The 26,223-nt window shown below is 37.9% G+C and overlaps 1 protein-coding gene across 16 annotated transcripts in view; it reads right to left on the reverse strand.

Moving 5' to 3' along the window:
- The window catches only part of ptprk (protein tyrosine phosphatase receptor type K), a 259,761-nt gene extending 234,080 nt beyond the window's left edge, over positions 1–25,681 (reverse strand). For 4 of the 16 annotated variants that reach the window (XM_073855764.1, XM_073855768.1, XM_073855762.1 and 1 more), the window contains exons 1-2: positions 25,451–25,680; positions 21,988–22,011 (exon numbers count right to left, since the gene is read on the reverse strand). In XM_073855764.1, coding sequence (XP_073711865.1) covers positions 21,988–22,011; positions 25,451–25,523 — 97 coding nt within the window. In that variant the 5' untranslated portion in view covers positions 25,524–25,680. Of the gene's footprint in view, positions 1–21,987; positions 22,012–25,450 lie in introns of all 16 variants that reach the window. The other 12 variants (XM_073855773.1, XM_073855769.1, XM_073855770.1 and 9 more) reach the window with 7 other exon arrangements.
- Between the last annotated feature and the right edge of the window lie 542 nt (positions 25,682–26,223).

Raw genomic sequence — 26,223 nt, forward strand, 5'->3', positions numbered from 1 at the left:
TAGAGGATCTTCTGTATTGCTGGCCTGAATGCGTTTCGTGCTTTGATTAAAGAGCAGCCCGCAGTCGGACGACTGGAGGTGGACAAACTCCGCTTTCAACTGCATCGCCATTTTCCGCTCAGTTTTGTCTCTCTTTCATGTGTGTCCAGACCTCCAGAGCTTGTGTTGATCACTGCCCGAGGACACACTTACAGGTCTGTCGGACACAGCAGGCAGAGAACAGCTCGCGGCAAAACAAACTCAACACTGCTGCGAAACGCTTTACTATCCTCCCTGCACCACACAAACAAATCAGATCAAATCTTGTTTTATTCACATATATACTTGTATTTATACACATCTATCTCCAGATAGGAAACCTCTCTGTTGAATTGTCTTGAGTGAAGCGCTTCGTTGCCGCAGGAAACTCAAGTCACATGAAATGAAACCTTCAAACGTTCTCAAGTAACAGCAGTAATGGAACGTTCCATTCAAAGTCATTTCTACTTGACATCTCCAGCTTTCAACCCTACAGCGCTCTGTGGTTTGACGTCCAGAAGATCACATACAAAGAAATAAGACATTTGCCTGTGTATGGCTTATTTATAGGGCACTATGATTTCCGCAATGCAGAAAACACGGACGGAATCACGGGATTTAGACATGAAAACGGAATTTAATCTATAGTGCGGAATTTCACAGAATTTAGCCAATTTTGAATAAACATTTTTTTAAAAGCCATTATTAATTTATTTGCGAATACCATTTTTTGCTGTGGTATTCTTAACCAGCAAATAAAATGATAGAAATGTATGGAAACATTTCACTGTTTGTGGGACGCAATACGTAATTACACACCGTCAGATACAAACATTCATTCTGAATAGAGAAAATCATGTCAAAGAGACCGTCTGAGACCACAAAGTCTTAAAAAAATGGAGGAATTCAAATGTACGGCCTCCTCACAATCACGGAGTTAAAATAAAGCTGTTTTTATCTCAGTTTTTACTATTAAATTCTGTAAGCATTACCCAAATATTGACACTACCAAAATATAATTTTGAATGCAAACCATTAATAAATTGTTGTTGAATTTGTAATAAGTTTAATCATTATGATCAATTTAATTTATTAATTTACAGACACTTATTAAATTAAAACGGAACAAAAATGGAATCCAAAAAAAGGTAAAACAGAATTTGAGAAAAATTAATCGGAATTTGGGAAAAAATAAAACAACACTTTACTAGGATGTTGGAAACTCCATAAGATCCTCATAAAAAAAATCTTTAGAGCACTTTACTGTACTTATAGGGGCTAACATGCATCTCTGCTCCCTTTTGAAAGTTGTTTGAAAGGAAAAACATGGCTTAAGATGTATACATATGCTTCTGAATGAAAGGAATATCTTTATTTTAGTGTTTATCATGCAAATGCTGAGATTTGTTAAACAGCTGAAGGGGGTCACCTCAAAGACCAGACCAAATGAGTACACAACCCGCCACGCTGTGCTGATAACATCCCATCATTCTCCTGACACAAAGAACCGCGTCAGCTTACATTAGTTACATTAAACTGGGCAACTACAGAGAGATACAGACATAAAGAGAGAGAGAGAGAAAGAGAGAACACACCCTTCATTTCTTGTGTACTGCATCTTCTACTGCCGCTTGAAATTAAGTGACAGAAATACAACCTCAGGTCACGTAACACAAAACAACAGCACTATTGTAACCATTTATTATCTATGCTGGTTTCTGTGAAACAAGAGAACGATATTTGTTGTTATTGGGCCCATAAAGCATTTCAATTTAATACACAATGAACAACATGTTTGAAAATGATTAGATGTTTCTCTACACATACGAACATGATATCAACAGACTGATGAAGAGAAGATGGACTGTGGAAAAGCTTTACACTATGATTGTTATAGCTGTTATTGCTTTAATGTAAAATAGCTCAAAACATCCAATTTTTCATCATATGAGCTTGGGGAGGGCATAGTGTCGTCAAAGTACAGAGTCTTCGGTACCAAGTCAGTACTAAAAAAAATAATAAAGCCATCTTTACTAGGTTTCTTTAAATACTGTAACCACCATTGAACCAGGTCAACCTGGAACTCATGCGCTGTTAGACAGGTGACGCGACAAACTCTCACAAAATCATGTAAAGATGCGCAGAGTCACATACAGAAATGATTCAGGTTTAAGGCAGATCACAGAGAACGTGTCGTGATAAAAAAAAAAGGAAACACATTAAAGGCCAACATCTGAATTCATTGAAGTTCAAGCAGGTGAGCTTCGGTTTTGCTTGTATTTGCATTATGGGTGTTATATTTAGGGCTGTGCAATTACATTTTTTTTTATTCAAACATTTACAAAAACAAGATAATCGAGGTAAAACAATTATTGTGCGTTTAAAATATAAATCGCATGCCGCTGGACCGATGTGTTTAAGGCACCACTGCTTTGACATGTGTAGCCTATGGCAACACTTGCTTAAAGCAACACTAAAGACTTATTGCTCTTTGCTCCCCCTACAGGTTAGAAGCGTAATTGTTCATTACCACTGTCGTAAATACTGCAGCATAGCTGGCTCTGATTGGATTGTAGGTCTGCCGTAAAGCAAGTTTTTGTAGTTTTCACTCGAACTACAGGACCGCAAACCCGATGGTTAGAAACTTCTTTAGTGCGGTTTTGGCCGATAGAGGGCTGCAAAGCGAATGTGAAAGTGCCGTTCACCCTGTTTTGAGTGGATGAACCACTGAAACTTTTTTGGAAACGTTATTTTAAGGTAAAAAAAACGCTTTGGTGTTGCTTTAAATAAATGCATGTTTTTAAAGTCACCAAATAATCGCGATTATGATTTTTACCAAAACAATCGTGATTATGATTTTTACCAAAACAATCGTGATTATGATTTTGTCCATAATCGAGGAGCCCTATAGCATATTTTAATTTTAATGTTGGATTGAAATAAACCTGTTTGTGAACTTAATGGTATACAGAACCACCGGGGATAATGCTCATATAGCCAGGTGTCCTAATTAACCATTTAATGCTTTAAAAACTTTTACAGGGGTAAAATTAACGGGATAACAGAAAGAGGTTTACTCATTTTACTTAACAGATGCTTTTAAATTAACTGTATATACAAAATTCTTGTGTTGAAAAATAATAAATATATGACTAGTAGGGGTGGAACGGTACACAGAAGTCCCGGTTCGGTTCGTACCTCGGTTCAGGCGCCACGGTTCGATTCACTTTCGGTACAATGGAGGGAAAAGCAAAACAAAAATGAAGGCGGCATTTTTTTTAGTACTTAAGCTAATCTTAATAACATAGGTGTCCTTATCAGTGTTATTTTGAGATGTCATGAATATGAACTGAAATGCATTTAACATACTATCTCGTATTTCAAAAATGTATACCACTTTAAGTAATCTTGTACTCATCTTTCATACAAATATGGGTTCAAATGTATTACAAGTGTTACCTAAATACATTTTAAAATTACATTTTGGCCTTATTTCATATTAATGTACTAAAGAACAAAAAAATAGGCTTGTAGGATGAATTAATAGGGGTGTACGACTTCACGAGGCACTGCAAGAAACGACAAGTGGATGACGTCAGAGTAACGCGAGAGCGATTTGAAATCAGCCTCCTCCGCAAGATTTCTCGCGGTACTCTGACGCTGATGGCGCTGCGTAAAGTTGAGCACAGCACACTTTAAAAAAGCAGCTGAACTCGACAGAACTGCCCTGCGTATGCCTGTTGTATATAGCAGAACATTTTATCTCCTACTTCTCAGCGTGAGAAATACAAAGTGTGGCGTTTGAACTGACTGAAATGCGTGTCAAGGTGAATGCGTGAGACTTGAGAGCCCTGATTAGATGCATTTCCACTCACATACCTAACAACTGCTGAACAACGCCGACGCAAAGTCCTCGTCTTTTCCACCACTCTCTCGCCTGTACTACTGTAACTGACTGGAAAACTGAAGTTTTGCCAAACTTGCGATCTTAAAGAGGCTTGCCATCCTCGCTATCGCTGCTCACTAACTGACTGGACCGGCGTCGACGTGACAAAAAATGCAGAGTGCCAGAGAATGTAGACGGGCTTTGATAGAGCGCATACATGGGCGGAGCTCGGCTGCATTGGCGCCAATCAGAGCTTCAGAGCTAAAGCGGGGCAACAGATTAGCTGTCCATAAAGAACCCGCGTATCTAACAGCAGTTCCGCATTACATTAATTATTTTGCACGCAAGTTTTTTTTATTTTCATACCGTGTATTCTCCATTTAAATTCATGCACCGAACCGTGACCCCCGTACCGATTCGGTTCGAAACGAATACATGTATTGTTCCACCCCTAATGACTAGCAATGTTTGCAGTTTTATCTTTAATATGCAGGTACTTCGACTGACTCCTATCCAGAGGTTACTTAAGGGGATTACCAAAACAGTAAATTAAAATGAAACAGACTTTTCTTAAGTACTTTTTGGGAACTTTCAGATACAGCAATGTTTCGCACACCTTGGTCTGGGATTCAAGTTCAAGGGCATCTTTTAGATATCACGATAACAATGTTTCATGTAGCGAAAAACTCTCAATGGCTACTGCACGATTCTGCAACACTTCATTGAATGCGCCATTTGTTTTCCCCGAGAAAAGTTGCAGCCATAAATCGCTGTACGCAGGAAGAAGGCCTTGCGGGAAAAAGCAGATACCTATGAAGTAAATGAAGACGTTAAGAGTGCTGACCAGGCTGAAGATGAAAAATCTAAGCTTTACTCCTGAGCTTCTCATGAAATTCATATTAGACTTTGAATTTGCACTACTGCTGGTCTATAGTCTCTCTCTCTCTCTCTCTCTCTCTCTCTCTCTGCTGGCCGCTGGGTTTACATCTGTTCTGCTTAGAGAATTCACTTCAACATTTCTGTCTTTGTGCCATGGTACAACCACTTTACCACATACCACAGACTTGTGTCAACCAATTTAAGTTTTTAAAGAACAATGCTGATATTGACAGAGCAGGTGGACAGATGGTCAATATGATAAAAATATATATACCACATTATTTAATGACAGTAAATGACATAAATACAAACTTCCAACGTGATCTCATTAAAAATACATGTGCATTTTTAAGTAAAATGTGGTTGTATTTTTAATCACACTAAAATGTATAATATCGACATGCTGACAGGACTAATACATTAATTATTTACGCATTAACAGCTTTACAGACGTACAGATATGTGCATATTCCTATCACTGTTAAAAAATTCCATAGAAATTTGCAGCTGGGTTGCCGGTAACTTACCGTAGATTTAAATTTATGTTATTTACTGGCAACATTTTGTTCAAAGATAAATGAACATTAAACATTTACAACTACAAGTCTTTATCTTTACAGAATAAAACTAGAAAAACAGCATCAAGCAAAACATTCTGGGAAACAAAATCTGAAGCAAAAAACAGAAAAAGGTTGATGATGATTTCTGGTTCCCAGAATGCTTTGCATGGGGCTGTTATTGTATGGTTTTATTCTGTAGAGATAAAGACTTGTTGATGTTTGAGGTGTATTTAACTTTGAACAAACTCTTGCCAGTAAATAACATAAATTTAAATCTACGGTAATTTACCGGCAACCCAGCTGCAATAACATTGTAATTTCTACGGATTTTTTAAAAGTGTAAATATTAAAATTGCACCGCCATTTCTTACTCATATTTTCTGACTTATTTATTTAATACAGTTTACTTATTTATCTAATGAAATGTTCATGACTTTAAGAGAATTACACAATATTAACAGGGTTTCCCACAGCACTTTGCAGTACGGGCGGCCTGCCTAAGCTGGGAAACCCTAACGCCTTAACTTGATCGTCCAAAAAAAAAAGAATAGCGTGGACGCGTTTCACACCGCGAGCGGGCACGCGTGCAACACGGCCGAAATGAGAGAAAGACATGGTCCGTCACTGTATGGAGGATAACTAGCCAGTTGATAAAACATCTCTGAGAATAGCGTGGACGCGCTTCACACCGCGAGCCTAAGTTAGCTGGTGATTTTGTTGCTAGCTAGGCTGCACGTGCCTGTTGTACGCCCATTTAATTCTCAGTGTCTACACAAACAAAATGGTTCAATCCATTGAATTTACATTACGTTTAAATTGCATTACATTCATTAGCTGATACTAAAAAATACTGAATATCGAGTAGTTTAATGGCCTTGTTGATAGATGTATAAACTACAACCATTGACTTTCGATTTTCTATAAAACTGATAAACAACAACACTTTAACCCAACCCCTCAAGAACATCATTTACTTTTATATTTCCTCTACAAGCCATTTTTATACTTTATTCACGTTACTTAAGAATGGGGTTTCAGATTTAACTCAGGTTTTAAAATTTGTCCCCCAAGTAAAGACATTCACACAAGCTTAAAGTGAAGCAGTTGTATTGTATTCCTCCTGAAACCTGAACAGAACGGTGTAAAGCTGGTCCAGACAGCAGTACTGTAAATACACACTATAGTGTCATTGAAACTCCTCCTATAACCATCTCAACTCTAATCAATTAATGAAATCTCAATTCAGCCGTAGGGCCAAGCAAAACATTTAATATTCATGATATATTTATGAGAATTGAGCTATCATGCGTAATCTTAAAGAGCCGTGCAGCGAAACACACACACCCACACACACAGGCTTATGATGGGATTTTCTGTGAGTAGGACAGAAGAAGAAGAGTCCCATGACCAGAACCTACACCCCTGAATCACATATGGCAACACAGAAGCTCGACCCTAACCAGGCATGTGATTGGCCAAGGACAAAAAAAAAGAAGGAACCCAAAACCATACACTCCCCCCCAGACAGACTCCTTGTGTTTTCTTGAAACACTCTGGTGGTTCTTTAACGTCACCTGCCTGACATTTTGTTGCGGATACATGTTGAATGATGGCGAAGCACAGGTCAACAAACAACAAAACACCCTCACAAAAATATAACTCATCGGATTTACGCGATTTAGACAAGTGATCCCACCGAGGTCAAAAAATACGGAAATCTGTATTTACACGGAAAAATCACATCCCTGCCTAACACATTAAACATATTATCAGCTTAAGCATAACAATCAATTTCAGACAAACGCACGTCTGCAGATGTACACACACAATTTTTGCCCAAACTTGTTAGTAGATTATGATCACTCCCTTTATTCAATGATTAACAGATAGTGACACAGATCTATGACCATCTATAGAAACTTATAAAAAGAAACAACCACCACTCACATACATGACAAATGCTCAGTTAATCATTTAAAAATTGAGATTGCTTGCAAAATTTAAAACAAAATCTGTTATTATGCTTCTACTGAATGACTTTCCATTGAGGGTTGATAACAGATGTTTCCCAGCAAGTGCTATAACCTGCATGGTTATAACCTGGTTTGTGCATCCCAACCACTTACACACTTTTGTTTTAACCAGGCTCACGTTTAATCAAAATCAGCACATCTGTGGCACAGACAAACTGGGTAATTGGCTTTTTAAAGCAAGTTTAAAGAGATTACCCTGCACATGTGGCAAATTTAAAGAGACGGCTTTCAATTTCCCAAGACTCGTTTTAACATGATCGAGAAAAATGCTTGCGTAAACACAAAGAGTTATAACTGGGTCAAAAGAGAACAGGCTGAACACAAGCCAAGATGGCCGAAGTGTCCGGGCTGATGTCATCACAGACGAGAACGAGGTCATTCAAAATGGCCGTGGGACTGAGAGACCGAGAGCCAGCACAGATGGGAAGAGAGAATGATGGCAAAGACAGTGCCATTATAATCACTGTAATGAATGTTGTGAGTTGTTTCGATCAAAATTTCCCAAACAATGACCTGAAAGTGTGTTTAGATTAAGAATTATTTTTTAATCTACAACAAAACCTCTCAAATTTTGGGAAGGGAAATAGACCACACCCTGAAATCGTCTCATCCTCTTGAACTCAAAGCTTTTCTGCAGTGTTTGAGCGAAGCATTTATTTGGCTATTGTCATAACCTCACATAACAAAGCAAAGGTCGTTTTAGCGGAAGAGCGAGTAATAACACTTTGATCATGAGAATATTTCATAACAAAAAACGTGTACCTACATGCATTAAGAATGTAAACAGAGTAAATTATGATGTCAAGTTGACTAATGTTTTGAGCTCTTATTGTTTTGATGACAGATACTGATTTGATTATTGAATAAATTACATAAGCTAACATTATAATCAAAAGGGGAAGTTGTAAATACTTATGAAACCACAACAGTAATGATAATTGCACAGTCACAGAGTTATTAGTAAGTATAATAACTAATAAACATGTTTTATAAAAGCTGAATGCAACTTTTAAGATTTCTGATCAAAACAAAACAATGAGTTCGGGGTTTTCACCTCAATACAGTGACATTTTATAGCTTCAAAAAAAGTAAGATTAATTAATTCAATACATATCACTTATCAATGCCAGTACAAAAATATTTCTGTCATGTGAATAAACTGTGCATGAACCGATACAGAAAAATTACAAAAATGTTTTTGTTTTGATGTGCAATCAGATAAAACTGAAATGAGCTGAACCCAAAGACCTTTCATGCAATGGAAGGTGAACACTCACACAGTTATTATATACTGAATGTTTTTTACTTCACAAACACTGATGAGTATTGTAAAGTTATAGAAGCACACTGACAGCTATAGAGAGAAAGAGAGAGAGAGAGAGAGAGAGAGAGAGAGAGGTGATGTCTATTATCTGTTGAACATCAACCTCCACAATCCTCGCTGCTGAAGAACATCAGCCTTGAATATTTTCCTTTTCACTTTATCAAGTCAAAATATTTCAAACAATTGACATTTTTCCTTGAAACTCCAAACAATCCTTCTAATCTCCACATTTTTACAAAAAAAAGCAATATATCAAAATAAAAGATTGTAAATGCATCAACCCAACATGCTCTTAACTAAATGTGTGTTGTGTACATAAAAAGGTTTTGATAGTCAAGAGATTTTACTTTTTATTGTAATGAGAAGGGGGGCAGTGGTAGCCTATTGGTTAGAAAGTCAGGCTTGGAACCTGAGAGTTGCCGGTTCTTGAGCAAGGCACCTGTGCCCCCATTGCTCTCGGGCGCTGTAGGGATAGCTGCACACTTTCACTTTAAACAAGCAATAAAGGACAACGTTTTATAATGTAACAGCCAGAGTTTCTCTCTCTCTAACCCTTTCACACAGCATGTTTATCACAGAAAATTGCCAAATAACTGACAGAGTGCCTTCTGTGTCAAAGCAAACACATCCTACAATTGATTCTGGGATTTCGTCCGTAATGGGGACCTATTAACATTGCCGTAATATTTCCGGAACATGTCCTGGGTGAACACAAGACAAAAACAATGCCGTAAGCGGTGTGTCGTAGTGAGAACTTGTGTCGCCTTAATGCAACAGTATGCAGTGATCAAATAAAATGCACATACCGTATTTTCCAGACTATAAGTCGCTTCAAGTATAAGTCGCATCAGTCAAAAAATGCATCATGAGGAGAAAAAAACAAATATAAGTCGCACTGGACTAGGGCTGCACGATTTGGGTAATTTTTCGCATTACGGTTATTGCTGCTAATATTGCGATGTGCGATTGCGATTATACTAAATGGTATCATGAGTCAACTTGATGGGTTTTAAGGAAAATCCACACACAGTTTAGCTAAAATGTGTATTTGTAAAACTAGAAATGTTTTCGTATTGCCACGTGATGTAGCAACTGCTCAGTGTCAGTAATCCTAAATCCAAAATACCGCCATACAACAGACATAGTTTTTTTTTTGCTACCAGATCACTGTCAACCTCCTCTGCATCCATCTTCGCTCTGGTATAAGTGACGACGCACACCACACACGTGCATGCCACACGGTGCACTGCCTTTTTTGTTCGTTTTTCTTTCTTTTTTTAAACAGCAAGGAAAATCATCAAACTGTCATCAGAAAGTTTGTGTTAACAAGTCCTCACATTTATTTATTTAATATAATTGCAACATTTTGCTGTCATATAATTGCACAGGCTGACATTGCGATTGCGATGCGATTAATTGTGCAGCACTACACTGGACTAAGTCGCATTTATTTAGAAAATTATTTCACAAAATCCAAGCCCAAAAACAGACATTTAATCTGGAAAGGCAAATTATTCAACTAAACAATAGCACACAGAACAACAGTCCGAAGAGGTGTACGTACATGTTAACATAACACATTAACAGTTATTTAGCTAACGTAAACAATAGCATATAGAACATACCTGGGGGGCTGAAAGGCTAATGTTTTCTCTTGGTTCATGTTAGTCAGTATGAATACATTTTTACATATAAGTCGCACCTGACTATAAGTCGCAGGACCAGCCAAACTATGAAAAAAAGCGTGACTTATAGTCCGGAAAATACGGTACATGGTTTTTCTAGAGAGATAAAAGAGCAAAACTTAAAATGCTGCAGAAAAATTCACTAAGTGCATGATTACGAACACATTACACATAACATCCTGATGTCACACGTCTTTACACGATCTTTACAAAATGTATGTGAAGGTTCACACAGATTCCAGAAAATCATTGGTACTGTGAATAAACCAAAATTAACCGATCCCCGGATAAATCCCGGACACATTTTCTGTGTATTTCTGTAATCCGTGTGTGAAAAGGGCTTCTCTCTCAATTTTCAATTTACTGACTTTATTGGCAACGCATGAATGTGTCACTTACAATATTGCCAAAGCATTATACATAAAACAATAGTTACCAACATTAGGGTGGCAATCTCTCTCTCTCTCTCTCTCTCTCTCTCCCTCTCTCACACACACACACACACACACACACATATTAAAGTGAGATGGAAAGGTCTATGGGGGGGTGGGGTGTATTTCTAGACTTTCTTTGCCTACAGGAAGGTGACAGTGGGACTCAGAGTTACAATTTCAACAAACATCAAACATCAGGGGGGAGAGGGGGGAAATCAATCACCCGAGCTGAGCTAACACTGCTCGACACACGCACGCACACGCACACACGCTTGAGGCCGTTTCTTAATACCAAGAACGGATTTACGTCCGTCATTGGTCATTGTTCAGACTTGGAAGTTCAGACTTACAAGAACAAACTACTAAAAAAGTGAGGATGTGTCCAGTTATATTGCAAATGAAAGGTCGTTTCAGGTCATTGAGGTCGTCACTCACACAACACTTTATGATCCGTATCAGAGAACTTTGGGGTCAAACGAACTCGGGTACGGAACGGTTCACATAATTTTTTGCACTGCTTAGTCCTAATTTACCAAAACGGGTACAGAGGCGATTTCCTGAGAGCTAAATATTTCCCATTACCATTTCCCTGGTTGCATTGCGACTCTAAAGTGACGTACTCCGTGACATACCATTCGTACTGGTGGTTGATCCGAAATCAGTGCAAATGGCAGCAGCATTTATGCATTAATGGACGTGATGATTCAGAAAATATCCAGATAGCAATCTGGGCCAAACAATAAGCTTTGATCCCTATTATACACATTTGCAAATATCTTAATTCATACTGTCGCCACATCATCATACAATGGTAATGACAAAAAAGACAATACACGCAGTACTGGATTAGTGGCTGAAATCTGCGACTAAAGTTGTTAAAGACTAAACTTATCAATTGTTCGTGAAATGTGAATAATCTGTACATTGGCTAACTTTACACTCAAGACTAATGGATCAGACTCTAATGGATCATTTACTATGGCAAAGGCATGAAATACACCATTGCCCTGTGTGCATGTATAGCGGTACACTATAGAAAACACACTATAGAAAACGGTGTTGTTCTCCTTGTATACTGTAATAAACACCAAAAGAGAAGTTCAAACTGGAAATTGAACGGCAGTAGACTGTAGAGAAAAACATCTCTTTTTGGCCGTGTTAGCCTGTTCTGGTCTTTATGTATCAAGATTGTTTCTTTCGTGCTAGCACAGTAAATGAGAGTTTTGTCTATAAATTCCTGCAAGAAACCGATGTATCCAAATGACCCCATTAATGTTAGTTCAAACAAAATGAGCTGTGGTTAAACTAAACCATATGTGTGTGTTACAACCTCACTAGACCCTGAGAACACAAACATCAGCAGGGAGTCTGAGCACAGTTTACAACAACATCGTGAGGGGGTGACACTGACTTTTCCTTACATTTTATTATAAACGGAGAGAAACTTTATCAGTCACACATCTACACATGACTGTTGTGCAGTACGAAAGGAAATCTAAAGGGGATCGCACACCGGCCGCGGTTCTAAAAAAAAAAATCGAACACATTGTTTTCTATGAGTATACGCACACCGGCGCCGCCAGGTGGCGCCTGTCCGCGCCGCCCAGCTGTGACTCAGGAAGTTGCTCAAATCTCTGACGCGCCACACAGCGCCACTCAACATTAAATAACATCATATTTGTCCCAAATCATTAAAGATTAACATTGGCTGCTAACGTATATTTTGCATTTTGAAGTAGATGCTATCTGACGAAGCCTGCGCTATTTAATGTGCACTTGCGGTTTACAATACCTCCGAGACGCGACTCGACACTGAGCTGCGCGGCCGGTGTGCGATCCCCTGAAGTCTAACACAAATATCAACAGACAAGCCAAGCGCTGTCATACAAACATATACAGCAAGAAAAATATAAAGCATGTCACATCGATTCTGGCCTGTTGTCTCTTTGGAAAAGAAACACACCCTCATTAGATTTTCTGACCAGGAAGCGTTTTATTAAGCTTTAAAGCGTTTTATTTCACATGGGTTGGATTCAAGTGGTAAATGTCGCAACACGCCATGATATCAACAGACTGGAATGCAAGATCCAGACACCACCTGGTAAACTTTATCTATGCAAAGATGGGAAACAAAACAAGGGGGGGGGGTACATAGGTGTGGATTGTTTGGTCATTGTCACATTTGGTGTGAACAGGGCTCTGCTGTGACCCCTATGGAGACAGAAATAAAGTGAAAGGCATGTGAGCGACAGGGCCAGTGAGGAGCCACCTGTGCCGACTCTTCCTCCAGTCCATCCTTCAGGCTACACATCTGCTCACTAAAGCGTTTGACCTTTGCAGTAAACTAGGCTGAAACATTTAGGAACAGATGCATTGCTTTCCTGTGTGTTTGCCTAAAGCAAAACGTTTGGCACCTCGGTTTACCTGGCACAATCCTCCTACTTCTCTATTAAAGAGAATTTACATTAGGCCATAAATATATAGGCTATATATACATATAATGAGATATATTTAGTTATATTACAAAAAAACTCACTGGCCATATAATATGCTAAGCTGCTAGTACCAGGTTTGACCCTATTAGTTATCTGGCAACACTGTCATAACCGCAAACTCCTTACCGTGGGTTCACACCAGCAGCGTTTCAGGCGTCAAATTCGCGTCTACTGTGTGTAGTTTGCCGCTTGAACATTTTGAGTTTACTCGCTTTATTCGTGTGTGAAAGCCGCGCGTGAAATTCTAGTCATTGAGAGATTCACGCGGAAATTCGTGTCATGGGAGGGGCTTCTGCAACTTCGCTCATGATTCTGTAATCACGTCACTACTAGAGCAAGCTCCTGATTGGTTAATGCGGCACGTTTGTCCGCCAAAGTTCAAATTTTTCATCTTGCGCGTTTGCAGCAGCAACGCTCAATTCGTGGCATTTGCGCGTCGGGATCGCATCTACCACGGCGCGTTAAACGGCTCACTCGCGGCGCGAGACCTCCAGACGCACGTCAACGCGACTTCACATTGATATCACTCGCGCTTGACGCCTCTACCACGGCTGGTCTGAACGCAGCATTAAACCTGATGCCATTAATCCCAGCACGTCATTGATGCCCAGGCGCTCTGAAATTTTCCACGTGCCAGGGAGCGGAGACAACTCACTCGCTGATTATAAGTTCAGGTGCGAGGAGGTTACAAGCTTTCTCACGGTACATTCACACTGGGGGTAAGCATTAACGCTTCTCATTTACTATTAATGGGCGACATCATGCGTTGCCGAACTTTTAAGTGCCAACACGTGCGTCAACCTATCAGATCGACTTATGTAAATGACCTAGCACGGGCCAGCCAATTACGTTTATGCAAGACCAGAGCATGTGTTGCTGCCACTGTGATTGGCTATCGGCCACACAGACAAGCCTTGCGTCAAGCGTTAATGCTTTTGCTCCATGTGAATGTACCGTAAGAAAGTCCACAAGCCCTCTCATGCGAGGAAAGCACCCAATGCACATTTTAATGTGAAACTACGATGATACGGGCAAACATGCCAACTATCATCATGAAGGCGCGCTATCAGCCATATGTCTGCCTATTAGCACAACCCAAGTACCTAACACAGTAACAGTGCGTGAATACAGAATAAATAAATGTTATTATTATTAATGCTTGCCTAAAGTAATGATCATGTAACTGCAATACTAATGCTACAACATATGGACTTCTGTAGCCTCCGAATTGGAGCCGAAAACACCTGCTACTGTCATTTATTAAAACAACAAAGTGTCAGAACAAATTTTTTTTTAGCAAAAGTCAGACATCAAAAATAGGCCATTATAAAGCTGTGATGTGCAAAAACGGCACATTCATTTCAGCTCATATTTTTTAAAATGTGAGCATCTCATAGAGGTAAATGAATCAGCCACACACACACCAGTGCTATCCTCTATACACAGTCACACACCTCGACATGTTCAAACTTGACGATATCTCACAACGTCATAATGTTGACACAGATATGAGGCAATGAGCCTCCTGACAGATGAATCAGAGTATTAGAGTTTCTCTCTCTCTTTCTCTCATTTCCACACTCATTCACACCCTCTCTCTCTCATTTCAGATGTGTCAGGCTATCTCCTGTCTCAGCATGTGCTCGCTTGGACACTTTGATGAAAAAAAACACAGAAAGCTGCCAATCACAATTAAAATTAGTCTAAAACACACAACTCCACCATCCTGAGGCCGTGAAATCAGACGACATAACAAACGTGTCGAGCGATTCAAACAGGGTTAAACACAAAGAAGGTTAATCCCACAAGGGTAACTGAACGAAGACGATGAAAATTTAATAGGGATGCAAATTTCAGCTTTTAAAAGCAATCCCCTATTATTAAGTTATATCAAGTTATAAGATGTATGTGTTTGTTCTTCTTGCTGTAGATGTTAAATAGTGATATGATAAAGCTTTGTGTTTATAATGTTATTGGTCTCACACAATGTAAATAATGTAAAGAAAGGTCATATTCGGGTAAATTTTTTCCTTTAACTATCGGTATCTGATTAATCAGTTAAGTGCAGTGTTGGGGAAAGTTACTTTTAAAAGTAATGTATTACAATATTAAGGTACAAAAATCACAAAAATGTCGAGCTCTGGCCTGCCATCTCAGTTTCTGACTCAAACTGTTCCCACACAGGCGTGTACGCAGTGCGCATAATGTGACTACTTTTAGTTCAATTCAGTACATATTTTTTTTTATCGAATTAATTAAACTAAAAAAGTAACTTGCATTACTTTTTTAAAAAAGTAACACAAATATTAATGTGTACGTTTAAAGTAATATTATTACGAAAAGTTCAGAAAAGTTATATTATTACGTAATGTACGTTACTTGTAATGCATTATCCCCAACACTGGCTAAATGTCTGCATCCTTAACACATAAGAAAAATAATCTTGAATGGCATTTTTATAGACGTTTCATCAGACGCACATGCGGTGACGCAATAAGCGTATGGTCCGAACTTTACTTCCGGTCTCTATTTGTTTAATGGTCTAACTAGTTGCTAAACTGAAGTCTTGAACAAATACCTCATCGAAAATAGCAAATGTTTTGGTTTCCCAGGTAATCTGCGTGTTGTTTATTTTGCTTTTTTATAAATAAACTACTTTAAAAGGACTTTGTTGTTATTTATTCTTACCGAAGTTTACCAAGAGTTACGCGTTTTCCACGAAAGCCGCTTGTTTATGTTGTTACTGCTGAAACCGTCTATAAAGTATTTCAGTTATTTTCTCTAGACAGTATTGACATTGCTGTTATCTCTCAATTGCTATCAGATTATCTCTAGAGACAAAGACCCTGATAACATCACATGCATCTCCTGTTTCAGAAGAATTTCAGTGATTTCAACATCTCAAACTGAGCTCAGATTTTTTTAACCCATAAGACAGATAAAGAATGTGTCAATGAATGTGAATAAATGGAGAAACTTCTGGTTAAATATCATTGCTTTATAGATTTTTAAAGATAATTTAACATAATGTCAATAAAAACTATCAATGCTTAGATCATAATATGACCTCAAATCTTTATCATCAAATTATTCACAACTACATGCATCATATTTTACAACTCTATACTCTTACTCTATCACAACAACCGACTCATTTCTTTCTAATTTTATTTTGCATAATATATTTTATGAAAAATAAAGTTGATCCTTAACTGAGAGCTCCATTAAGTCTCGTGAGTTGTAACATCTGAGCAATGACACAATCCTCTGGATAAGCATATCATACTGATGTACAGCCTGTGGCATTCAATGCTGTTGTTTTTCTCATCAGCAGCCCTGTGGCCTTTATTTCATCATCATCATCAACTCACAAATCATAACACCACGCTCTTTAAAGCCAGGGGACAGTGCAACAACAAAAACAATATAATGACAAAATCCTCCATCCCACTTTCCCTTCTTTGGCAGTCTTTTAATGGACCATCCCCCTATTCTGATAGGGGCTCTTAGGATGGGACCGGTTAGCGCTCCAAAGGAGCTTAGAGCCACTGCTGCCCATTACCACTATAATCCACAAAGACTGTGTGTGTGTGTGTGTGCGTGAGTGTGTGCATCCTCCGCAGACTCAAAACAGCCTCCTCTTCGCATCTCACGGTTACTGGACTTTTCTCTCTAGAGAAATTCACAGACCTTGAGTGTTAAGATGACAAATAACCTCATGACCTCACAAAACAAGGCACACACAATATAAATCCTACTTTTTTCTTTCTAATCATCCTCAAACCGGCACTTATCACTCTATACACTCTTGACATAAAGAAACTTTCATATGACACAAAACACCTCTCAACATTAAAAGCATTGCACATAGTTTGATATGTATTATATATTAAGTCTATCTAAGGTTTGTAATAACTGGATGCACTACAGATACAGACAGGATCAGTCTCTACTCCATCATTGAAAAGTCTTCATTGGCTTTCCTTGGCTGTATTTTAAAATGTTAACAGGAAACTGTGTCAATTTTGACAGCGTTTGACCTTTGATAGTCACACAACATCTTGTAATTTGTATCATTGGCAATGGCTGTATTTCTGAAGGCCAATGGACAATGAGGACAAAGATGAAACTGTATCAACCGTAAGAATTTCAGAGGTTCATCTACAATTTGTTTTACTTGGTCACATTTGCCGTGAGAGGCTTTAATACAGCCAGCCGCAATGATAATAAAGTCACTTAATGTGAATCACTGCCGTGTCAGCCTTATTTCTAATAGGGATAACTTGTGTTCATGTGAACGAATCCACCAAACGTGCTGACAAAACCAAGAGGCTGATTTAACACAACTGAGATGCCGTTGCAAAGGAGAATCTAAAGATCTGGATTAAAAATCCATACAGCTGAATAAAATAAAAGAGTAGAGCAGTTGACATACTTGTCAGGTATTGATTCTCTGCGCATCATCTAAAAAACTTCAGCTAAGAGAAAAAAATGCTGTCCGAGGACAATACCTGCCTGCTGTAAATAGATTTTGTAGCGAGTCTGCAAAATAAGCACGACGCAGTCTCACAGCTGCTGCGATAAGCAACTCGCATCCGTGGCCGAAGCTGTGATTTAACACAAACATAAAACCCGCCGTGACCCATCAGCATACAACAGATATCAAACCGAAGACGTGTTTCAATCGAACTTTACTTTCTTTTCTGCATTACTTCAATGAAAGAAAGAAATGTTTGTTTTGTACTCCACATCAGAAGCGACTTTTTTGCTGATGTAACAAAGGTGATGTATGCAGAGAAAATATAAACAACCACTCATATCATAGCTCATTTTCAAATCCAAGACTAGAATATTTTATTAAAATAGGTCACATCATATTTTTATTTCTTTTAAATCATCTATTTAAACAATTACAACCCCACAGACATTATAATTTTTACAGTTAGTATTGCTAATATACATCTTACAAGTAAAAATCGCAAAAGTACCACACAGTAAAGACCGTTGGGTAACTTATTTTTGCAACCCAATGGCTGGGTTAAGCTCATTTTATTGGGTTATTTTCTCTAGTGTTGGGTTACCGAGCTTGCTGGGTTACAGGTTGGGTCATTTTCACTGATGGTTAAAACATTGTAACGTCAGCTTGTGTAGGGCTGTCACAATTATTAAATAATCTCATCGCGATAGAAGGGGGTCTCAGATGGTACTCTTTAACTGACAGTGTAACGCAAATTTTCAGTAAAAAAAAAAGATAAATTCATGAAATAATTTGTTTGTTTGTTCCCTGGCTGTATTTCAGAGAGGACTGCTTTACAAACAAGGTTCAGTTTGACGCCAGATTTTCCACTTTTTTACAACTATTGGAGCGGTCAAAACTTTAAAAGACCCCGTTTAGGAGTCACAACCACAGGCGAAAGTAAATCACAATCTCACGTGTTTTGTATGCAATCGCGCATACGTGCATGTAATGTAAACAACAACAACACTTTCTACTGCATTTACAACATTTACACCTTTTAAAATGGGCAAATGCAGTAAAAATGGATTATGTTGCTTGTTTAATTAAAATAGCGGATAAACAAGCAAGGATTAATTACCTGATAGAGACTTCCTGCTGTAATCGTTGCTGCTATTGTTCCTGTGTCGTCCATTACTGACTAAGTATCCGATTCTGGATCATATTTATAATATAAGGCTGGTTATTTAAAAAAAAAGTTTTTTTAAAGTTTGATTTCCATCTATGTCGGCTGTAAATCCAAAACTAGTATCCGAAGCTGCGCGTACTCGTAACTCTTCAGCTCCGCCTACCGCACGCCTTCAAGTGTTCGACTTTTTACACCAAAAATTGGAAATCTGACTAAACGAAAGACTCTTTGGACATATGAATGATGAAATACTACTCTATATATAAGCAAGATTAACATTAGATTGGCAAAAACGTCTTGTGTTATGTCAGCTTTAAAATTAACCAAAAATATGTGACTTGTGTTGGTCATTATACTGCAATTAATAATTATTACATTATAAGTCGATAAACACTTTACACTAGATTAGTGTCGCATCCAACACAGTGCATATACATGTGAATTTAAAATAGGGATGCTCCGATCGATTGGTCGATAATGCTTGCTATGCTTCTCAATGAATTACGGCGAAAGGCCGCTACATCCAAAAGCCAGGGGGCACTCTCGTGCAGAAACTCAAAATGCGCTGTAGACGAAGAACAATATACACGCAGCTATGATGACACGCAGCTCCAGGAAATGTCTTAAGGATATATTTATATTGCTGTTCTTCAAACCTTTTCAGGTATTTCCATGATAATAAAGAATAAGTTTAATAATTATGTTTGACGAGTGTTGCTTTTTCTAATGCATGTTATTAAAGGAATAGTCTACTCATTTTCAATATTAAAATATGTTATTACCTTAACTAAGAATTGTTGATACATCCATCTATCATCTGTGTGGGTGCACGTAAGCACCGGAGCGCGCTGCGACGCTTCGATAGCATTTAGCTTAGCCCCATTCATTCAATTGTACCATTTAGAGATAAAGTTAGAAGTGACCAAACACATCAACGTTTTTCCTATTTAAGACGAGTAGTTATACGAGCTAGTTTGGTGATACAAAATAAAACGTAGCGCTTTTCTAAGCGGATTTAAAAGAGGAACTATATTTTATGGCGTAATAGCACTTTTGGGAGTACTTCGACTCGCCTGAAAAGTCCGCTCCCCTTCTCACTCTCATAATGGGAGAGGGAGGGTGTTACTGCGCCAAGTCGAAGTACTCCCAAAAGTGCTATTACGCCATAAAATATAGTTTCTCTTTTAAATCCGCTTAGAAAAGCGCTACGTTTTATTTTGTACCACCAAACTTGCTCGTATAACTACTCGTCTTAAATAGGAAAAACGTTGATGTGTTTGGTCACTTCTAACTTTATCTCTAAATGGTACAATTGAATGAATGGGGCTAAGCTAAATGCTATCGAAGCGTCGCAGCGCACTACAGCGCTTACGTGCACACACACAGATGATAGAGGGATGCATCAACAGTTCTTAGTTAAGGTAATAACATAGTTTAATATTGAAATTGAAAATGAGTAGACTATTCCTTTAACTGATTCAAAATAACAGCATTTTCAGATCGATAAGGACTTACTGATTAAAAGCCGTAGTCCTTGAAATAGCTGTAAATAAGGTCGGCTGTCCGATTCAGAAAAGTGATCGGCCACATATTTTTAGTGGAGATCGGCATTGATCGGAGCATCGCTAATGTAAAACATGTTTTGTACCTCAATAAACATCTGAATTTGAAAAAAAATTATTGATAAATAATGACTGTTTAAATAATATAATACTGTTATAATAAAATATAATAAAACAGTCATTAATTAATTAATTTAAAAGAATAAAACATAATAATAACTAAACCGTTGGATCACTTTTAATCCAACTGGCTGAGCAGAGAAAGTAACCCAATTCATTGGGTTAAAATAACCTACAGTTGGGAACGTGCTATACTAACCTATAGTTGGGTAACTTGTTGGGTTATTTTTAACCCAAAATAATTAAGTGTGCATGTATTCTTAATGTTTCATAATTTTCTGATTTTCCTCATGTCTCCATTGCCTGTACTAAAAATGTATTTGTAATTTTTAATGAAAAGTGAATTGCACCTGTCATTTACAGAAGTTTACCCCAATCAAATTTTCAACTAATTTTGGGACTTTCCATAATATTTTTCCGTTATTTATTCTTTTTATGACTTTTCATTTCAGATCAGAGAGATACAATGGGTCATGAAGGCCATTTCATGTTGAATTAAAAAACTATGATCAAAATATCCTTCCTGAAAACCCCAAGTACTTTTGTGTAAATATGGCAGACAGACTCCTCTGAACTCTGTCGCAGTGTACAGTACTGATGTCACAGCATCAGACTACTTACTGAATCGGCACAGAAACGTTTAATCTAAAAGATGAGAATCGTCAAGTGTGGAAGACAAAAGACTCGCCCATCTTCATTCATTCATTTCCTTAAACATCACATGCACAGAGGGTGAAAAATCGGCTGAAATAACGACCTGAAATTATCCTCAATCACGGGCTCGCCTTTCACGACTCCACACACGCTAATGCCTTGTTAAAGTCAAATTGCAGACCTTGTTTTCTCTCAGCTGTAAATGTGTAATACGCAGACGGCTGTAATCAGAGCGTGGAAAACAGTGCAGAATATGCTGTTGTGTCTCAGCGCTTTCCTTTTCAACCATTTCAGCCACCAACTTTACTAAGTGCTCTAAAGAAACGCAGAAGAAAGGTTTCTGCTTCTCCTCTGTAATTATCTTTCTGTGACAGCCTGCAATAAAATTTACTCTGAATGTACCTGGATAAGTAATAAGACGGGGCTTATGACACACACAATACAGAAGGCGAGCGACCACAAGCTTTCATTCTGGGAAGTTATGTGGTTTCCTGTTAAAGAGTTTGATTCAAAGGTGAATCAAGGTCTGATGATGTTAAACTGGTTGATTTGGAGTGTTGGGCGACGGACGGTGCGGCACATTGGGGCAAGATCATCGGGTTAATTACTCAGACACAGATGCCCTGGACAGATGTTTATGAGCATCATGATGATGATGATGATGATAATACCAGCACGGATTTACGACTCACCTTTCTCCGCATGTCCCATTTGAGCTGCGTCCAGCGAAAGAGAAAGAGAGAGTGATATCAGGGATTAGCTCGCTCGTTTCCACTCATTCAAAGCAAACGCTGATCCGCTCTTCATTTCCATAACACACTGGCATAATTACAGCAGTCACTAATCAATCTCAGACTCCTGTAATTTGCCATTTGTCACCGTTGTTTTTGATTACTCTAATAGAATTAATCCGAGGAATAGACGCGCTGATGAATTAATCAGCAATTACATAGACAGCTGTATCGCTCATCCCACCGCTGTATTCAGATCTGTGATATGGCTTACAATCATCCTAATGCATTATGAAACAGCAATTATACAGGTGCCATAATACATCTGTTTGAGCACAGGCAAAACTTTTACAATTTAGTGACAAATTGTATATTTATACCATACCAGTGTTAAAGTACATGTTAAAGAAAATATATATATAAAATATATATATATTTATATATATAAATAAATTCTGTCAAAATGTATTAATGCCATCCCAAATGTACATAAATGTCATTATGTTATCTTCTATGGCGACCAACATGGCAGTTCTTTGAAAGCACAAAAAGTCATTATTACAATAATCCAAATCTACTCTAGTAGGATAATAACAACGCTATCTTACGAGAATTCGTACATATTTTATGAGGTGGCTAATTCGTATTAATTCATACGACCACATTTGTAAGTTTTAGTACGATTTGCCTTGACCACTGTGACGTTGGGGTTAGGTTCGGTTTTGTTGTTGTTTTTTCTCGAGAATCGTATGATTTTGCATGATTAACTTCGTATGAATTGATACAATTTAGCCAACTTGTAAAATAAGTAAGATTTTTTCGTGAGACGAGACTGGATAATAAATGTCTTCTAAAGAGGAACTATATGTTTGTGGGAAAGATACGGTAGATTAATTTTTGAGCTTATTTAGCAGATGATACGTCGTGCATCAAAATAAACAAGCAGGATTGCACATCTTGTAAACAAAACAAACATATGACAACTCGTCACGAGACATGCAAGAACCAACGAGATTTGACGTCAACCGCGTGCCACTAGAGGTGTAACCATACATTATGTGGTTTTGCTTGCTATGCTTTTCAATGAATTACTGTGAAATGCCGCTACATTAGGGCTGTGCAATTAATCGTTTTTTTTATATCAATTTCGATTTTTGCTCATTTTAATTGAAAAAACAATATAATTGAGGTAGATCAATTATTGGGCCGCATACGGTTTCTGTCATTTCGTTTTGAGTTATAAATCCAGTACGTTATAAGCAACTGCGAACACAGTACGAACACAAAGCAGTAATCCTTTACATGTTTATGTAGTATTTGTTACAATTTATATGTTTCAAGTGAGCTGAGGCAAACTATCCCTTGCGTTTAAAAACTGCATCGTGGCGCCTCTCTCTCTCTCTCATCTCTGTAAAGTCAGATCACTAGGTAGCAATCCTGTTTATGTTTGTTAAGTTATATGCATTTTATGCGAGCTAAAGCAAAACTATTCGTCGTGTTTAAAATATGAATCGCGTTCCACTGGACCGATGCGTTTATAAGGCACTTCTTAAGGCACCACTGCTTTGACATGTACGCCTTCTGCAACAACACTACAGAATGCATTGAATTGAGAAAAATGTATGTGTGTATGTGTGCATGTATGTACGTATAATTGCATGGTTTTACAGTCATTGAGTAATCGTATTAAATAATCGGGATTATGATTTTTCCCATAATCAAGCAGCCCTACGCTACATCCAAAAGCCAGAGGGCGCTCTCCTGCAGAAACCCAATATGCGCCGCAAAAAATATCATTTACACAGGCAGCTCCAGAAAATGCACATAAGCATATTTATATTACTGTTCTTTAAATCTTTTCAGGTATTTTCATGATAATAAAGAATATGTATAATGATTATGTTTGACGAGTGTTGCTTTTTTAAATGCATGTTATAAATGACTTAAACTCAGTGATTGTAGATTGATAAAGACTTTCTACTGATCAAAGAGCCATCATACATGCATAATATCCCCTTTGCGATTCAGAATCGCTATCGGACAAGTATTATTAAAGTGTAGCGTGAATTATCGTTACACCCCTACGTGCCACCATATTTGAATTTAGCACTCAAGTTTGTTTGTAGTAAGACACTAAATTGTTTTTTTTCTCATAGATCTTCAAAAGGCATAAAAACCCACTGGAGGATTTTTATTACTTTGGATGTTTGTGCTTCTTGGAGCTTCAACATGTTGAGTGCAGATGATAACATGATGCCATTTAATATAAAATGATTTGTTTGTTATTAACTGAAGAAAGAAAGTCATCTGAGATGCCATGAGGGATAGTAAATTATGAGAGTTTCATAATTGGCGTATCTATTCCTTTAACATTTGCTATTGTTCATTTAATATTTAAGTGTGTGTTGTAAAAATATCTCACTTTACATTGTCACTACAGTCTGGAAAAGAGCACACGTTCCTAGATTTGATAAAACAATTTACTTATTCAAAAACAACAGATCAATTAATATAAATCTCTGCTTTGCAAAGACATATATTTAAATAGCTGGGATAAATATTTAAATTGGACTTCATACAGTGTGATGATTTATGCGTCTCCAGATCACATCACACAACATTCTCATAATAAATAAAATGTAAAATATGATTAAAAACTCCGATTCTCAAAAACAATCAAACAGCAAAAACTCAAGAAGGAAGTAACTTTAAATAGCAGACAAACATATTACCCTTGTTAAGACCCATTATTAAAAACAAACCTGACGAAATGACTGTGTAAATGTGTCATACAGTTATAAAGTACATCCGTATGATCACGCGCTTTTAAACGAGGAGCTATAAAACTTTACTGATTCATTCAGACGAGCTGGTGCGAATCTTTCTCTAATCAAACATCCGATGGCACTAATTACAGAATTCCTATGGGAATTTTCTACAATTCCTGACGGATCCTAAAGGCAGCAAGATAAGTAAATATAAGTCTGTGTCTTATCTGAATTCATTTCTTTGTACTACAAGACACATCACGAATCTTCATTAGGTCTCGTTACAGGAATTTCAAAACACTGAAAGCATTTTTAAAACACATTGCGAAGATTTCAGGGGAACTCCGTGCTAAAAAGATCATATATAGGCTATGTTTTCTGTTATATTTGAAAGAAAATGTCCGTTTCGAGCAAGAAATGTAAACAGAAATTCTGTCTGGAGTAAACACAAGCATTCCCTCTGTACTGGATACCTGTGCACTCCGTATCCCCTCACACCCCCAAAAATCACCCCAGCACAAACATATCACCCCTCAAATAATTCCCCTGAACACATATATAAACTTCTGTTGTGCGAAGACATCAAACGCAACAATCGCAGAAACTTTTCACCGCTCCGGTCCGCGGATCAGTAAAGGTGAATCTGAGGTACTTACCGGTAGTGTATTGCGCTCCTGCGCTCCCAAACACCGCTTGCAGGACCAACACGCTCAAAATCACCATATCCATATCTGTCGGTCGAGTTGAGAAAGTTTGTAAAAGTGTTGGTAAATGTTTCTTTATTCCAGCCGATCCGCGCACCCCATGCTCTCTCTCCGCGGCTCGCGCTCGCTCCGATACTTTGTCGCGCAGAGAGCAGCGAGAGAGAGTGCGTGACGTCACCAAAGCCGTTGGTCCTTTGAGTGTAGACAAGCGCCGCCTACCGACGAGTACAGACAACACAGACTACATCTGAGCGCTCACAGAAATGATTGAATTTGAGACAACACCTTTTAAGTTTCTCTGTTGTTTTTATTTACCTTAATATGCAACTCGTTTGGCTTTTTTGATGACCACACTTAAAAAATGTCTGCTACATGACAGCTATCAGTAATGTAGGTAAGAAATCACACCTGTCTCTGGGTAACTGCAGAATTAAGCGCAGAACCATACGTCATGACAGTCTGAGCCAGGATAACGAAGTGGACGGAGAAGCAGTATGCCTGCATAACTTATTTATTTTATTTTTTATTTAGTATTTTTAATTAATTGTATTTATTTGGAGCAAGAATAGCTGGTGTGTTATGCTTTTGATAGCCTATTTAAAAAAAAAACCGTAGTAATCCGATTTTAATCATTTTTGTATTTTCACTCCACTATAGAATTGTTCTTTATAAAAAAAAGAAAGATTTTCTTTGTTTAGTAGTAAAATGGAGTATAAAAAAGCTTT

This window comes from Misgurnus anguillicaudatus, chromosome 18 (assembly GCF_027580225.2).
Source record: "Misgurnus anguillicaudatus chromosome 18, ASM2758022v2, whole genome shotgun sequence".
NCBI lineage: Eukaryota > Metazoa > Chordata > Actinopteri > Cypriniformes > Cobitidae > Misgurnus > Misgurnus anguillicaudatus.